At 47.9% G+C, this 16,499-nt stretch overlaps 2 protein-coding genes and 1 long non-coding RNA gene across 3 annotated transcripts; 1 reads left to right on the top strand and 2 right to left on the bottom strand.

Annotated features, from left to right (window-relative positions):
• The first annotated feature begins 386 nt into the window (after positions 1-386).
• On the top strand, positions 387-6,793 carry LOC123396496 (wall-associated receptor kinase-like 14). Its single transcript, XM_045091413.1, has 4 exons — positions 387-1,439; positions 4,225-4,266; positions 4,549-6,529; positions 6,621-6,793. Exons 1-3 carry the CDS (start codon positions 620-622, stop codon positions 5,775-5,777), a joined length of 2,091 nt encoding a protein of 696 aa, XP_044947348.1. The 5' UTR covers positions 387-619; the 3' UTR covers positions 5,778-6,529; positions 6,621-6,793.
• Positions 3,912-4,586, bottom strand: LOC123396499. The gene is made up of 2 exons (XR_006609914.1): positions 4,498-4,586; positions 3,912-4,427 (listed from the first exon to the last, which is right to left on the bottom strand). It is a non-coding gene; the product is annotated as an uncharacterized LOC123396499 (long non-coding RNA).
• LOC123396497 (octanoyltransferase LIP2p2, chloroplastic-like) lies at positions 5,953-8,677 on the bottom strand. The gene is made up of 4 exons (XM_045091414.1): positions 8,235-8,677; positions 7,674-7,950; positions 7,224-7,374; positions 5,953-7,094 (listed from the first exon to the last, which is right to left on the bottom strand). Exons 1-4 carry the CDS (start codon positions 8,432-8,434, stop codon positions 6,811-6,813), a joined length of 912 nt encoding a protein of 303 aa, XP_044947349.1. The 5' UTR covers positions 8,435-8,677; the 3' UTR covers positions 5,953-6,810.
• Between the last annotated feature and the right edge of the window lie 7,822 nt (positions 8,678-16,499).

Raw genomic sequence — 16,499 nt, 5'->3', positions numbered from 1 at the left:
AAACAAAGACAAAAGAGTTTGGAAAAGTAGATACAATGAAGACGTATCAGGCGTCAATGAAGCTTCGTCGGAGCTGCAATGAAGCTTCGACGGGTCGTCAATGAAGCTTTGCGTGCGGCGTCGGTGCTCCATTACAGCTTTGTCTCGCTGTTGGAGGTTGCTATAAAGCTTTTACCGATGCTTGATGTTGTCATGGACAGCACCTACAGCTTTGAATGCAACACCAGATTATACGTCCCCTAACGCTAAATTTAACGGCTGGCTAGGCGGATGATTTCGTAAGGCGAAAATATTTGCATGGAGTCCACGACAGAGCCGAAAGACGTGTGTATTCAATTCAAGCTCATTTGCGTGCTACACTAAATAGTTGAAAATCAACTGTCCATTACTGATATAGGGCCCGCTACATGGAGTGCTAGTGATAATATAATATGTTTCTTCCGAAGAAAACGTTAACAGTATTCATGACTGTTCTCCTTGACCATTTTGCCCTGACTAATCGGGCTCACCTACAGCCCCATTCAAACAAGCAACTGCACCTACCAAAATCTCTCTCTCTATCTATCTCCCTGAGTTTACAAGCTCTAGTTAGTACAATCTCCAAGTACGTATACGAGAGATGCACCGTCTCGTCGTCCTGCTCCTTGCTGTCTTGCTCCCCCATGAAACCATCTCCGCCGCCGAAACTCCCGGCGACCGGTGCAGCCGCCAGTGCGGCAGCACCACCGTCCCCTACCCTTTCGGCTTCTCCCCCGGCTGCCCGATCCTACTGTCCTGCGACGCCAGCGTGTCCACGCCGATCCTCCCATACATAGGGGAGAGCGGCACCGCGTACCGCGTGATATCCTTCAACTCCACCACCTCCACCATCGTCGTCGGCCTCCCGCCGTCGTGCAGCCGCAGCGTCCCCGAGGCCAGGAGGGCGCTCTCCGGGCGCAACTACGCCGTGTCGTCCCGCACCGGCCTGTTCCTCCGCGGCGGCTGCGCTGGGATCAACGCGTCGGCGGGCGTCGGATCATGCAGCGTGCCCGCGGACGTCATGTCCAGGCTGCTCCGCACGGCGCGGTGCGTCGGCGTCGGCAACGGCAACGACACCGCCGTGGCGTGCGTCGCCTTCTCCGTGGCAAACTCCACGGCGCACGAGCGCGACGACCAGTTCCTGCGGTGGGAGAAGGTCGAGAAGCAGAGGTGCGACGACGTGCTGACGTCCACGGTGTTCGTGGTCACCGCGGAGGGGACGGCCACGCTGGAGTTCGCCGTGGCCGAGCTCGGGTGGTGGCTCAACGGGACGTGCGGCGCCGACGGCACGGGCGAGCGCTGCGCGGCGAACGCGACGTGCACCGACGTGGACACGCCCGGCGGGGAGACGGGGCACCGGTGCGCGTGTGCGGCGGGGATGGAGGGCGACGGCTTCTCGGGCGGCGACGGATGCTACCGCGGTGAGTCTTGACTGTGTGTGTGACCTCTGACTCTGAGTGCTTCCAAAAATTCCCGAAACATACACAGGCCACACGAGCCGGGCCACGATACATCCCGCGTTCTGTTACTGGGTGGGTCCCGGTGCCGCTGTGCGCCACGTCAGCTGCACACGCGGGTCGTGCCCGCGATCAATCATGCGCGACGTAATCCAATCTCCTGGTTCACACTTGGCGACCTTAAAAAAAAAGTTCACACTTGGCAACTCAAACTAGGCGGCTACTCCACGTTCTTAAAACTTAAAAGGAGTTCAAACAAGGGTCATCTAATCATCCTTTCCCCCATGGCATTTGTCACAAATGTCGGGCGAGTGTAGTGGGTTTCTGGGCAGTGCTCGAACTCGCTCCCCCCTTCCTTCGAATGTTTCTGAAAACTATGTATTTCCGTTCATTTATAATGAAAAAGGACATAGTCCAATTAAAAAAAATTCAAACATCACATCAAGTAAAAGTCCCTTCTGTTCTTATATGACGTAGTTAAACTAAAAATTGCTAAGCAGCTCAAACTAGAAGGCTACTCCACGTTCTTAAAACTTAAAAGGAGTTCAAACAAGGGTCATCCAATCATCCCTTTTTTTAATAAACTTTAGTAAATTTAAATCATCCTTTAGTCTTTGGATCAAATCAAATCATCATCAAGTACAAGTCCCTTATGTTCTTATATAACCAAATACAAACTGAAAATTGCCAAGCATGTTCACTAGAATTGCACCGATCATAATGTGCATTTTTAGGTTGAATAACGTTCGGTCTAGGTGTATTAGCAGTAGGAATGAAAACGGAGCGGAAACGAATGGATTTAGATGCTACCCTATTTATCTTCATATATTGTTTCAAAAAGTGAAAATCAAACCATCTCATCAAGTAAAAGTCCCTTTTGTTCTTATATAACCTAGATAAACTAAAAATTGCCAAGCAACTCAAACTAGAAGGCTGCTCAACGTTCTTAAAACTTAAAAGGAGTTCAAACAAGGGTCATCTAATCATCCCTTTTTTAATAAAATTTAGTAAATCTAAATCATCCTTTAGTATTTGGATCAAAATCAAACCATCATCAAGTCGAAATCCCTTCTGTTCTTATATAACCAAGTACAAACTGGAAATTGCCAAGCATGTTCACTAAAATTGCACCGTTCATAATGTGCATTTCTAGGCTGAGTAACGTTCGCACCGTTTTCGCTCCGTTCATTCCGTTCATAATGAAAATCTAAATCATAATTTAGTCTTTAACCTACTTGGTGTATTAGCAGTAGGAATGAAAATGGAGCGAAAATGAATGAATTTAGATGCTACCCTATTTATCTTCATATATTGATGCAAAAAGTGAAAATAAATATAGATACTTCGGAAATGAATAAAGAAGTAGATACCACCAAAAATGGACACATAATGAATACAGAGCAAACACAGCAACGGAAATGGATGTTGACGGGAACTTAAAAACCTTAAACCATGAAGAAAAACAAAAGCAAACCAACAAACTTAATCAACTGTTAACATGGTTACGAAAATAGATGCTAGCGACTTAGATAGTGTTATAGTAGTTCTGAACAATTATGTATACGGTCTAACTGAGTACATGCATGTATGTGGCAGTAGAAGTTGGGCATCACATGGCTTTCAACTCATGCTCTCGTTCGTGTCGTTTGGTGGTTGGGCAAAAGCATCGTAGGAACGTAAAAACGAAAACCCCATACATGGAAACGGAAAGTTATGTCCCGTGTTTGCTTAGTTGAAAATACCATTTCGTTTATGTTCATGTTTTTGCATAAAAATCATTTTCCCCTTCCTGCAAATTTTTATTTGTGTTTTTTTTTGTTCCCATTTTTCCTCCGGAAAATCGTATACTTTTGCTCCGTTTTCATCCTTAATTAGCAAAAACTATTTAAATCAAACAAAAGATTTACACAAACTAGATGGCTACTCCACTTTCTTTTAAAGAGTACACACAAGTGTTATCTGATAATATCTTCTTTTAATTAAATTGTATACCTTGTTGTGCTAAAAAATTGTATTTCTTAATTACCTTTTTAGGTCTCTTGATTAAAACCAAACCATCATCACGTGCATGACCCTTGCCACTCCTATGAACCAAACGTTGCCTAGCATTTACACTAGAATTCAGAATGTGCAATTTCCTAGTCGGGTGAGATTTTTCAGTATTTCAGACAACTAAGAATTTGGGAAACTGTTTAGATCGATCAAAATGAGTACTATTCCCTTATATTGACATAATTACAATACATTTCTGTCCAGATGCTACATTAATGCTACCATATAGAAGTTAATTCGTGAAAAAAGAGATTTGAAGATAGATATGCAAGGTGTATTTTAACTGTGTGATATTTTGTCACTGGTTACAACATCATAATTATAAATATAAAATAAAAGCCAACGATAGCAACATTGCGTCGCAAAAGTAGACACAGAGGAATATAGGTCTTGGTTTAAACATATAAACTTTATAACAATCGAAATACATAGTACTATCGTAAAAATAATATCCAGCAATATAAATTGAGTCACAAAAGTAGGCATAATGGAGCACATGGGGCCGCCATCTCTCTGATTTCACATCTGTAGACTTTGTGCAGAGCTTTGAACAAGAGATTTTTCAAAGACGTTGACATGATTATGACAAACGGGAATCGCCTAAGGCAGAAAATGGCTGGATCCGAACACTTCTGACCCAGAATATAAATGATGATAGCTACATACTGATGCAACGTTTTCTGTTTTCCCTGTGCAGCTAAGCGGGTTCCCAAGAAGAAGGTGGCTTTCATCGTTGTAGGTAAAAATGTTTCCTGACCTGGTCGTCATGCAATTATACGTGCACGGCGCCATGGGTACGTCCAGATGCTTCTGGTCAAGGCCGTTATGCAGCAGCTATGCATGCTTGACTGCTGACCAGGCTAAAAAATGTTGACCAAGAATTCTACTGCTTGGCTTGACCTGTGCATTCGTGAATAAAGTTAACTCCGTGTTAAACCACCACGTGGCATTTACGTACTAGAGTACTAACTTGAGTAGTAGCTTGTGCCGTCGCTGACGATTGTATGTATGTTGATAGCAGGTGTGGTGGTGGGCGTGGCGGCGGCGGCCGGCGTGCTCCTGCTGCTGTGCTGGGCACAGCGCCGGCGGTCCGGCGGCAAGGGGAGGCACGGGTCGAGCAGGCTCGCGGCGATGCGGCTGCTGTCGGAGGCGGCGACGTCGAGCGGCGTGCCGGTGTACTCGTACAACGAGGTGGCGCGCGCGACCAACTCCTTCTCCCACACGCACCGGCTCGGCACGGGCGCCTACGGCACGGTCTACGTCGGCAGGCTCCCGGCGAACTCGACGGCGCTCGTGGCCATCAAGCGCCTCCGGTGCCGCCACGACGACGACGGCGACGACGGCGGCAGGGCGGTGGCGCTGCTGCTCAACGAGATCAGGCTCATCTCCTCGCTCAGCCACCCCAACCTGGTCCGCCTCCTCGGCTGCTGCCTCGACCGCGGCGAGCACATCCTCGTCTACGAGCTCGTCCCCAACGGCACCCTCTCCCACCACCTCCACGGCGGCGGCGACGGCGATGGCGACGGCAACCCCACGCTGCCGTGGCGCGCGCGGCTCGGTGTCGCGGCGGGCACGGCGGCCGCCATCGCGTACCTGCACGCCGCGCGCCCGCCCATCTTCCACCGCGACGTCAAGTCGGGCAACATCCTCCTCGGCGCCGACCTCCGTGCCAAGCTCGCCGACTTCGGCCTCTCCCGCGCCGCCCGGGGCGCCGAGGACGCCTCGCGCTCGCACGTTTCCACCGCGCCGCAGGGCACGCCGGGGTACGTCGACCCGGAGTACCACCACAGCTTCCACCTCTCCGACAAGAGCGACGTGTACAGCTTCGGCGTCGTGCTGCTCGAGCTCATCACCGCCATGAAGGTCGTCGACTTCGGCCGGCCGGCCAACGAGGTCAACCTGGCGTGCCTCGCGCTCGACCGGATCGGCAAGGGGAGGGTCCACGAGATCGTCGACCCGGCGCTCCTCCGCCACGGCGAGGACTGGGTCATGGAGTCGGTCCGGCACGTCAGCGAGCTCGCATTCCGGTGCCTGGCGTTCGACAAGGACGTCCGGCCGTCCATGAGCGAGGTGGCCGCCGAGCTGTGCCGGATCAGGGACGCCGCCCCAGACTCCGGCATCGCCGACGCGGGCCTCGATGGACCGGACGCCGCGGCAAGGAAAGCCCGGTCGCCGGTATCGGTGCAGGACGTCTGGGTCAGCGACCGGAGCTCGCCGTCGACCAACGGCTCCATGCCACGCTTTGCGTAGCCAAGTTACATCCCACGTGCACACAAAGTAGATGAAAAATGTAACTTAAACAATTTTTTGGGGGTGAAGTTTTCCATGATGATGATCGTTGTAGTACTAGTACCTGTACAGCTGCACATGTATCACTACTACGAGCACAAGAACAACTCACATGTTTGAATGGGAAACAGCACCATAGAAATCAGCAACTTAGGTTTGGCCAATGCGACAAGATCGCCACAAGAGCACAAACTTTGGTTTGATCATTGCAACAAGGTCAGCACAAGGAGCACAGAGTTGTTCCCATCCGGATCAGATTCGCCACAGCATTGGAAACACCTAACAGTTTTACAAAGTGAATGATATTCGCCGCAGCATTGGGAATACCCAACAGTTTTACAAGCTACAGAATCGCACAACTTATCCGGACTTCGTTTCCTCCACCAACCGCACTGGGCCACATAGAGCTTATCCGCACTTGGTTGTTCCTATAAATGCTGAATCCATGGAGAGCCAAGGAGGCACACACACCCAGCTAGTCCAGTCCAGAGCAGCATACCACAGTTCCCAACAGGGGGCTAGGTGATCATCCGAAGAAGAAGAACACAGGATGTGCTACAAGGTGGAGTGCGAAAAATGCGGCAAGATCACCTGGAAGGGGTGCGGCAAGCATGTCGCCTCCGTCTATGAAGACATCGAGAAAGGAAAGCACTGCACCTGCAAGGCGTGGCCGGGTGTCGACACCGAAGGGTCGACTTCCAACACCAAAGAAGGTGACGTGCGTTTGCTTGAATTCTTTTCATCTGGCCAGAATCGCAAGACAGATTTACTGAGAATGGTTGGTTCCCATGGCTGGACTTGCAGGTGAATCAAAGGCTTGAGTTCTTGCACACGGATCACTAGTTTTGCAACCACTGGACTGAAGGAGGCTGCACTTTTGAATAAAAACTTGCCTCTGCTATCTGCTCTGTATTTGTTTTTGACTTCTTCGCAGAAGTCAGTTTCGATGATCTAATAAAAAAAAAATCTTCAGTTGATTGATGATGTTATCCAGCTAAAGAAGCAAATCAGGGCTGGGTTCCAGAGAGAGCTGGAAAAACTCAGCAAACTCTTTGATCAATGATTCATAAGCTATATCCATTAATTCTGCGTCGTTAAGTTCTCTACCGCTGGAAGCCTTTTGTAAGATCTGCTTTATGCTCCCAACGCTACGTCCCTTTATGCCACAGGGAACAATGTGCTCGAAAGGGGTTAGGTCAGTTGTGACATTTAGCGCTAGACCATGATATACTATCCATCTTGCGCACATAATTCCAATAGCTGCAACTTTCTGGTCACCTGGAATGGAAATAGAGTGTACGAGTTAAGAAAGATACTATCTAAACGGTCTTATATTAGTTTACAGAGGGAGTACATGATAACATGATCAAACACTTTGCAGTATCCAAAAGGATAGTAGTAACATACCAACCCAGACACCGGTGAGGCCGTCTATTCTTGCTGCCTTGATAGAGAATGCAGACTGAAGAGCGCGAATGATCACACCTTCAATTGACCTTTGGTACCAGACAAGATCCTTCTTCTGATGCCGCAAATTGAGAACCGGGTACAGAACAAGCTAAGCAAGCAAAATAATTGACTGTAAGAAAATATAGTGTTGAGCTACAAAAAGAAACATGAATAACTGAGATTTTGTGTTCAATATTTCGAAAGTCAGCAATTTTGTTCTTATTTCAAAATGTTCATAGGTTGATCAAACCAAAAAGGTTATGGAAAACCTTATTTGTTCTCTATTTACTTACCTTTGAAGCTTAGGTTACTTCATTCAGATTTAACTACCTTCAAGCAGAAAACTAAACTGGAAACAATAGACTACACTTTCAGACCCACAATACAGTTAATATAAGTAGCAAATACCTGTCCAGGACCATGATATGTCACCTGCCCAGCACGATCGATACGATGAATCTCAATAGGAGAATCTTCTAAATTGAAATTGAGGTACTTCTCATCGTTGCCGTTGCCCAACGTATAAACCGGTGGATGTTGCAGCGCGATCAAGGTGTCCGAGTGATCTTCATCTGTGTCAGTGTCTATGCCTACCAACGCTTTCCTCCTCTCAACAATGGACTTCTGCCAACCCCACGAATCAACATAAGGAACTACCTGCCGATGGAGATCAAAGAGCTCGCACCTGTTGAATGCAAAGAGTGTCATTGGCCACGATGAAACACCACACAAGCAAGCAGTAGAAGGCTGACATGTTGCAGCAGTGCTCACGGCTTCAGCTCCGGTGGTAATCCAGACGGCAAAACTACCATTTACACAAATTATTCGGAGCTAAACAAATCAAATGCAGGCGCATGCTTTAGTACTAGTTAACTGCGCATCTCTTCTTAGCTGAGACTGTTTGGAATTGTTGGCACGGCCTTTGAGTAAGACTAACCATAGCGATTAATATTAGCGGGTCGAGAGTACCTCCTCCTGCCGACGCGGGCGGCACCGGCGACTGGGGCCGCGCAGGTCACCGCGTTGGCGGAGATAGGACCGGCGCCGCAGCACGAAGCGAGGCCCAGCCTCCCACCTCGGGAGCGCGCCAAGGGGGCCCTGGCGGCGGCCGGGAAGGGCAGGACGGCGTGGCAGAAGGGGACGGAGACCGCCATGGCGGCAGGAACCATGCTCTTGGGTCTGGCTGGAGCGGAACTGAGTCCGCGGGGGCTGGAGTTGTGCGCCGGCGCGCGGCGGAGTCGCCGAGGAGGAGGAAACCTGGCCGGCCGGCCTGGATTGGATGGGCGCGAATCGAATCGCACGGCACAACGGCAGCGCCGGGATCACACTGATTTAACAAAGTCCGTTAATGAGAGTAGATACTTGTAATAGAGGTTATGTTATGGGTTTTTTCTAAGGAAAACACTTGCTAGCACTAGTCTGAAAGAAGCCATTCGTCAGAACGGTCGTGAATCGTCCATTTGTTGTTGGGAAACATTAGCCATCAGACTACTGATATGTTGTATTCTATCGGACTAGACCTTGACCGTAGGATTAAAACCATGATATCTGTCCGATCTAGTAGGGACGAGTCAGGCGTTGAGTTGTCTCTTTCCTCCGTTAATTAGGTGCTTCTCGTAACTGATCATGGACCATGTCCTCTCCGGCCGCTAACTTCTCTATCTTCCACTAATTATGCGCTGAGTATGTTGATTGATCCTTCCCGATCAAGGAAACATGATGCATGACACTAAATATTTGCATCCAGCTTAGTTTCTAATATTTGCTTCCAAACCAATATCCTTCAAATAGAAAAAATATTTTGTGCTAGAAGCATTGTTCCATCGACTAGAGAACTCATCCAACCAAAGAGTGATTTGTTTCCTTCATATAAAAAAATATGACTTGTTTCAAAAGCATCAACCTAGTGCTTTCATCAACTATAGAATTGCTTTCAACCAAGAAAATTTTGCTTCGCAATTGAATCACGTGGAAGCACAACATGAATGATTACGCATTGTTAGGAAAAAACATATTTCCACTTGTTTCAAAAGCATCAGTCTCGTGCTTTCCGTCAACTATAAAATTGCTTCCAACCAAATAGTAATAAAATTGCATGTGAAACGACTTTTTCAAATAAAGGAAATTTTGCTTCGCAAAGAAATCACGTGGAAGCACAACATGAATGATGGCACATTGTAAGAAAGAAACATATTTCTACTTGTTTCGAAAGCATCTATCTTGTGCTTCCATCACTTATAAAATTTCGTCGAACCAAACGGTAATTGCAATTGTTACATTCTTGTTATATAATGAAATTAAATTGCTTCGCAAAGAAATCACGTGGAAGCACAATAAATGATGAAATTAATCACATCGATGTAATGTTTCGAAACACAAATCGTGCTTCCTAATCTATAGTTCCCCTCTATGCTCCATCCCACCGTGTCCGACCAAGTCTTGACGACCTTCATTTCTCCCACAAATCTGCGGTTGTCAACGTCGGCGAGCGTCGATGCCATTGAGAGGCGAACGATCTAGACATCTGGCTACCGAGTGTGCGCCTTGCTAGTTGCTAGCTTGCTTCCAAATTGATCTCACGTTGCAGACCGGGCCTAATATTGATCATTGTGGTATGCTCACAGGAGGCACGTCATGTTCTTTAACTGTTTTCGAACCTGTAGAAATTAAAATAAAAATTGTTTGGATTGAATTCAAACACAACACCTACAAAACATTATGAAGCATGCAAATGAAGAAAGATGAACACGGTGTAGAAGCGCATGTATGTAACATATGAAGCGAGCAAACTATACACGGTCAAGAACTACAACTATGTATGTATGAAGGGAATTGTATGCCGGGAAGAAGCAATATAATACGTACCCATGGAAATTTGAAAGCTTATATATACTCGTACAATCTCAAAATAGTACCTACATGGACGCAACGAATTCGGCAGGAAGGAACATCCAAAAGGGGCGCCGGCAAATTCTTATGGCTTCTGATCCTCTTGGCATCTAGTGATCCTCCGGGAGCATGCTTAGGGAACCACACCAGCGGCCACCTTGGTTGGAGATCAGCACCGCGACATACGGAAGAGTGGCGCTATCGATGGGACGGAAGTGGCCGTTCTGCTCGACGACGATGAGATGCAGGTGCGTGCAATGCCAGGGGAGAAGGAGATCTGGGATGTTCGTGTGCTGGTGGCGAGTGGAATCGGGAGGGATATGGGGAGAGTAATTAGGGAAAAGTTACGTGCAGGGTTTGCGGATAATTAGTTACTTGTCAGGTGCGGGGTTTGCGGATAATTAGTTCCTTGCCGGGGGACTTGGTTTTTCTTGAACTCAATATGTGACCGTCAGATCTCTATTGAAATGACGGTCGTCGATTGGTCTGTCGCTGGCTTCCTATCAGCCTACTGATAGTAAGCGTTTCCCTTTGTTGTTCCTCACACGCCTGAGATTACTTTCATAAATCCGTCATGTGTTTCCAAAGCCAGCTGATTTTTTTCCACATCCCACCTATAATATCTCCCGCATTAATCTCACCTTCCCCAAACCCACCCGACCCTCGTCCCGATCTCTCTCCCCTTGTTGCCCAGATCTTTTCGCCATGAACCAGCCAACCTGCATCGGCCATGAGATTCGCTGCTCCAGTACGCCGTCCCATCTGTTGGTTATGCTTGCAACATCCATGACACGCGGGGGTGCGAGTTGCCAACCCCATCGCCCCCCTCGTCATCTGCACTAGGTTCGGGCGAGTCCTACAGTCCATCGTGGCGGCATCATTCTGACAGCCCGATGCCGACGTTCCAGAAGATTCCCCTCTCTTTCCGTTTTCGTCGTGTGGCTTATTTTATTTGTCGTGTCATCATCGCATCATGCGCATCATCTGCATTGCATCGGCGTCTCCGTTGTCGCCCGTTTTCAAAACTTGCATCCGTTGTTAGCTGCCGGTTCGCGTCATTGTCCGTTCCGAGTCCGACCGCTCACGCACGCGCCCGCGGCACCGTCGTAACCCTGTTTTTAAAGTGTGCGTAAAACTTTCTCTGATCGGGTTGAGATTCGACGTGCGGTGTTATTTTAATATAGCTAAGCCGCCTGTCGAATTTCGTCGCGATCGGAGTCTGTCTGGTACCCGAACGGTCGACCGTAGCGGCACCTTATTCGGTCTATCGTCGGACGTGTGTCGGTGTTTTAAAAACCATTGCCGCGCCGCCCGTTCTCCCTCTCGTCTCCGGATATCCCCTCTACACGGCCGCGTACCCATACCCGTGTTCGGAATCGTCCGACCGCACGGTTGGATCCGGAACGAAATTCCGGCTAACCTAGCCCCCCCGTTTGTCTATATATAGACGCCCAAGCATTTATTTCAGCCCCCTCTCTCTCTTCCTCGATTCCCGTGCCCAACCCTAGCGCAGCACTCTCTCTCCCCCACCAGCCGCCACGGGTCCGCCGAGCCCAGATCGGGCCTGCCCGGGCCCGAGCTGCCGCCGCCCCGTTCTAGCTCGCGAGCTCCTGCCCGAACAGGCTCCTCCCCGTGCTCGAGCCCCTAGTGGCGAGCCGTCACCGGCCTGCCCGCGCCGCTCCGGGCTTCCCCGTGCCCGCCGCCGGCTGTAGCTCGACGGAGAGCTGAGCCCGCAGCTCCTCGCCGCCGCCGTGTCCCGTTCGCCACCGCCTCTCCCTGCCTGCATAGCCGCCTCGCCTCTCCCTTCCTACACAGCTGCCGCCGCCTCTTCCTGCCAGCGCCGGCGCGTCATTCCCGTCGCCTAGCCCGTCGCAGCACCACCTCCACGGCCAGATCCGGCGGCCTCGAGGCCGGATCCGCCGCCGGCGGCCTCGGCCCGGCAGGTCCTTCGCCGGAGTGAGCGAAGTCTCCGTCGGTGGAGCTTCCCTGTTCGCCCGCACGGGAGGGACGAGACGCAGCGCCCTGATCTGCTCGCCAGCGGGTGGGCTCCCCAGCGCCGCGCCCCACCAGCGCCAGCAGCGGCCCGCAGCTGGCCTCGGCTCCGCCTCGGCCCAAGCCAGCAGCTCCAGCAGCCGGCCCAAATCCCCTTCTGACCAGGCCGAGGCCTGCTAAGGTGAGACTATTCCCCGCCCTGCAGTTTTTTTGTATATCTTGCGCCCCCTGTTAGCCCAGTTAGGAATTCGGCCCCTTAGTGTTTTTTTTAGGTTCTAGGATTTAAACCTTTTCAGGAGATATAGGCATTTTAAAACGACCGTAACTTTTATTCCGTAAGTCGGAACGAGGAGTATTTTATATGGTTTTGGGGTAGTTTTGCGAGTAGAACATGATTTCACAACTTGCATAATTATTTGACGTAGTTTTACGTGCCGAACGCCTAGTTTAACGCGCTGTCCTATATTGTTTCGTCCCGTATTTATTTTTTCTTGCGGTCCGGATTGCTCGAGTACCTTAGACAAAATGCCCGTGTTTTAGGGACACCTTTGCCACGTATTTTAGAGCGGTCATTTGTATTTTTTACGCGTAGGGATTTTCCGCTAGATTATTTCCCGCGTATAGGTTATTTTTCTCGCATTTATGTGCGGCATTATTTTGTGTTGCAAACCCCACATATTTTATATGTTTCCGGGGTAGAAAAATCCCATGGATTTTTTTGTGCAATTATTTTTAGCATTAGAGCAAGTTAGTTCGCGAGATATTTTGCTAAGTTGCCCTTTTGATTAATTCGTAGGATTTATTCCGTGCCTCGTTTGAATTAGTTGTCAACTAGGGAGTTCTTCTTAGATGTTTAGACTAGCCCCTGGTATTTTTAGTTGCAATAGAAATGCATGTTTAGGTGTGGTTTGATTGCTCTCAAGTTGCTAGAAATAGTGCTGATTTGGAGGAGCTGAAATATTTCTAAGTCTGGAATCTGTTATATTTTGTTGATGTCTTGTCTTGCTTGCATCTTATGATATGTAGCTCTTTTGAGGTTGGTCCAATGGAGTTAGTTGTACCCCTTGTGTTTCTCTAGCATGCTGTAAAGTTTCATGCCATTTGGAGTCCTGTAGCTTAGGATTTTGCTGCTGTCAATATTGCTTCAGATCGAAAACTGCACTTTCATGAGGTGTAATTTTCACTAAGTCTGAAATAGTGTGTGGGAAGCCATTTTGTGACTTCTTTCCCTAGTGTTCCTTGCTGCCATGCTAGTTGTTGTTAGTTGTTCGTAGTAGTGCTTCTTGCCCTCTTCCGTGCCATGCCTTGCTTGTGCATATAGGAGTTGTGTAGCCGTAGTTGTGGGGCGTAGTAGATGCTATGTGGCTGATTTTGGCAGATTGTAGTCATTTCTTGTTTTGCTCGTAGTTGTTGAACCGTAGCTCCGATCTGATCGTGTCCTACATGAAACTTGCTTAGAATCTCGTGTAGTTTCATTTTCTCTTGCTAAGTGCTCGCAGCCATCGTTGCACATGTATTGCATTCATGACATCATATCTTGCGATGCTTGTAACTTTTGATCCGTAGCTCCGTTGGAGATGTTCTTTATGTGTAGATTGCTTGCCTTGACGCGTAGAATCACGTGAACCTATTTGTTTTGCTGTTTAACAACTAATTAAATGCATTAGTTCAGATCTGGACAGAATTGTAAATTAACATGTGAGGTCGTCTCGGAGATGCTATATGTCATTTCCGACCTCATTTAAAATGTCTAGATAGGTAGGTTAATTTCCGCTTCACCTCTTGCAAGTTTGACAACATTAATATTTCCGTGTAAATAACCGGGAGTGAACTAAATAATTCATATGTGGAGTTTCGTCAATATGCAACTCGTTGCATATTGAACTTCACTTAATGTGTAGTGTTTGTTTGTGTGATTTTCCATGCCGTGACTTGCATGTATTCAACTGCTCATGCATCATTTGTGTTGTTGCATCGCGTGGTGAATATCGTGTGTTGATTCTTGTTTCCGGTTTCCTTCGTCTCGTTAGAGTTCCGCAAGCGTGTCGGAAAGTGAGGACTCGTCCGACTACGTCGGTTCGTCTGCTTCACGGAGGCGTTCTTCTTCCAAGCGGGATCTCAGGCAAGATGATCATTTCCCCAGATATCATTACTATCATTGCCATGCTAGTGATTTCGATGCTATCGATTATGTCTCGTTGCCTACCACATGTTAAATATCAGCCTCTCACAATGCCATGATCACGTTCAACCTGTTCGACCTAGCAAACCACTGATTGGCTATGTTACCGCTTGCTTATCCATGTTGTTAGCGTTGCTAGTTGCAGGTGTAGATGCTTCCATGTGAAAACATGGGTTCCTTGTTATATCACCATATTAATGCTATTTAAATTAATGGACCTATATACTTGGTAAAAGGTGGAAGGCTCGGTCTTTCTAGCCTGGTGTTTTGTTCCACTTTTGCCCCCTTAGTTTCCGGCTACCGGTGTTATGTTCCATAATTGAGCGCTCCTAACACGATCGGGGTTGTTATGGGGACCCCCTTGATAATTCATTTTAGATTAAAGCTGGTCTGGCAAGGCCCAACTTTGGTACTACATTTGCCTAATAACCTAATAATAATGCATAGGGACCCGCCGGCACCCGCGGACTATTTTTAATCAACCCCCAGGCCAGTGCTCCTCATGAGTGTTGGTCCAAAAAAGAGCACTGTGCGGGGCCACCGCGAGGTAACTCGACGTTTGGCACTTGTACGCATCGCTTATCCGTCGTGTCCTGAGAATGAGGTACGCGACTCCTATCGGGATCGTCGACACGTCGGGCGGCCTTGCTGGATTAGTTTTACCTTTCACGAGATATCTTGTGCATCGGGATTCCGGTGATGCTTTGGGTAATCTCAGAGTTGAGGTTTTCCACTAGGGAATCCGACGAGATCGCGAGCTTCGTGATTGAGGATTTCTATGCGGCTTCTGGTAATTTGTGATGGACTAGTTGGAGCACCCCTGCAGGGTTAAATCTTTTCGGAAAGCCGTGCCCGCGGTTATGTGGCAACGTGGAAACTTTGTTTAACACTGGTTCTAGATAACTTGAAGTTAACCTAATTAAAAACATGCCAACTGTGTGCGTAACCGTGACTGTCTCTTTCGTGAGTTCTTTCTCCGATCGAGGACACGGTGGGGTTATGCCTGACGTAGGTAGGTGTTCAGGATCATTCATTTGATCATCAGTAACTCACGTCCGTTATGCGTAGATCTTCCCTCTCTTATTTTCTTGTACTCGTAAGTTAGCCATCAAATATATGTTTAGCCACTGCTGCAACCTCACCACTGAACCATACCTCACTCATTAAGCTTTGCTAGTCTTGATACCTTTGGAAATGAGATTGCTGAGTCCCCTGTGGCTCACAGATTACTACAACACCAGTTGCAGGTACAGGTAAAGGTTACTTGACGCGAGCGCGTTGATTGTTCATTTGGAGTTGCTTCTTCTTCTTCTTCTTCGATCTAGGATGGGTTCCAGGCCGGCAGCCTGGGATAGCAAGGATGGACGTCGTTCTTATTTTTCTCGTTTGTTTTCGTCCGTAGTCGGACCCTACTCTTACTCTTGATGATTATGTAACGTACTGATGTGACTCTGATGTAACTTGTGGCGAGTGTAAGCCAACTCTATATAAATGTCTTCTTTTCAGTATATGTACTTGTGACGATATCCATTCTTGCGACACGATGAGATGTCTATCCCTGACGAGGCCCTCGTGCCAAATTGAGGATAGGGTCGCACCTTGGGCGTGACAATCATCTCGGTTGAGGAATGAAGCCTGCATGTGAAGATTATTGCAGGATTCGCCTGCCTCCCTCACATGTAGCATACCCCTCATTAAACCAAGGTATCAAGTCCTTTAACCTTGATTCTTCTGTTCATTTCATGGTTCTACCAGACATGTAATTCGTCACAATATCATCTATGAATTATTGTTAATTCCGTATGCACATCACAATAATGTGCCCACAATCATGGTGGTAATATTATATTTCGTTAGACTATCAATTTTCCATGCTTCCATCCAAGATTAGTTATGTCCCAAAGTACAATATCCATGCTTCTTTGTTATGCAGCATCTAAATCTCAATATCTATGCTTGTAAATTTTGTATGATTAGATTCTATAGGTAAAAAAAATTGATCGATTTGTGTGTTGATGGCACAAAACATCCATCCCCTTGTATACTACCTTGCTTTGGTTCTAGTTGTTCTATGCTTCCAATAGAGCTCATGTATATATATTTCATGTTCTATGTCACATTACTTATTGCCATGCGTCTTGCAAATGGACCTTCCAAGACTTTGCGTCATA

The sequence above is a fragment of the Hordeum vulgare genome, chromosome 5H (assembly GCF_904849725.1).
Source record: "Hordeum vulgare subsp. vulgare chromosome 5H, MorexV3_pseudomolecules_assembly, whole genome shotgun sequence".
Classification (NCBI taxonomy): Eukaryota; Viridiplantae; Streptophyta; class Magnoliopsida; order Poales; family Poaceae; genus Hordeum; species Hordeum vulgare.
Note: the sequence above shows the minus strand (reverse complement) of the source record. Positions and strands in the feature narration are given on the sequence as shown.

What these genes read in the sequence shown, in the direction of transcription:
- LOC123396496 (XM_045091413.1), top strand. Translation starts at nt 620, where the DNA reads ATGCACCGTCTCGTCGTCCTGCTCCTTGCTGTCTTGCTCCCCCATGAA. An exon ending in CGGCGACGGATGCTACCGCG is followed by an intron (nt 1,440 to 4,224) that starts GTGAGTCTTGAC and finishes TTCCCTGTGCAG; the next exon opens with CTAAGCGGGTTCCCAAGAAG. An exon ending in GGTGGCTTTCATCGTTGTAG is followed by an intron (nt 4,267 to 4,548) that starts GTAAAAATGTTT and finishes TGTTGATAGCAG; the next exon opens with GTGTGGTGGTGGGCGTGGCG.
- LOC123396497 (XM_045091414.1), bottom strand. Translation starts at nt 8,434, where the DNA reads ATGGTTCCTGCCGCCATGGCGGTCTCCGTCCCCTTCTGCCACGCCGTC. An exon ending in CATATCATGGTCCTGGACAG is followed by an intron (nt 7,375 to 7,673) that starts GTATTTGCTACT and finishes TTGCTTGCTTAG; the next exon opens with CTTGTTCTGTACCCGGTTCT. An exon ending in CCTCACCGGTGTCTGGGTTG is followed by an intron (nt 7,095 to 7,223) that starts GTATGTTACTAC and finishes TTTCCATTCCAG; the next exon opens with GTGACCAGAAAGTTGCAGCT.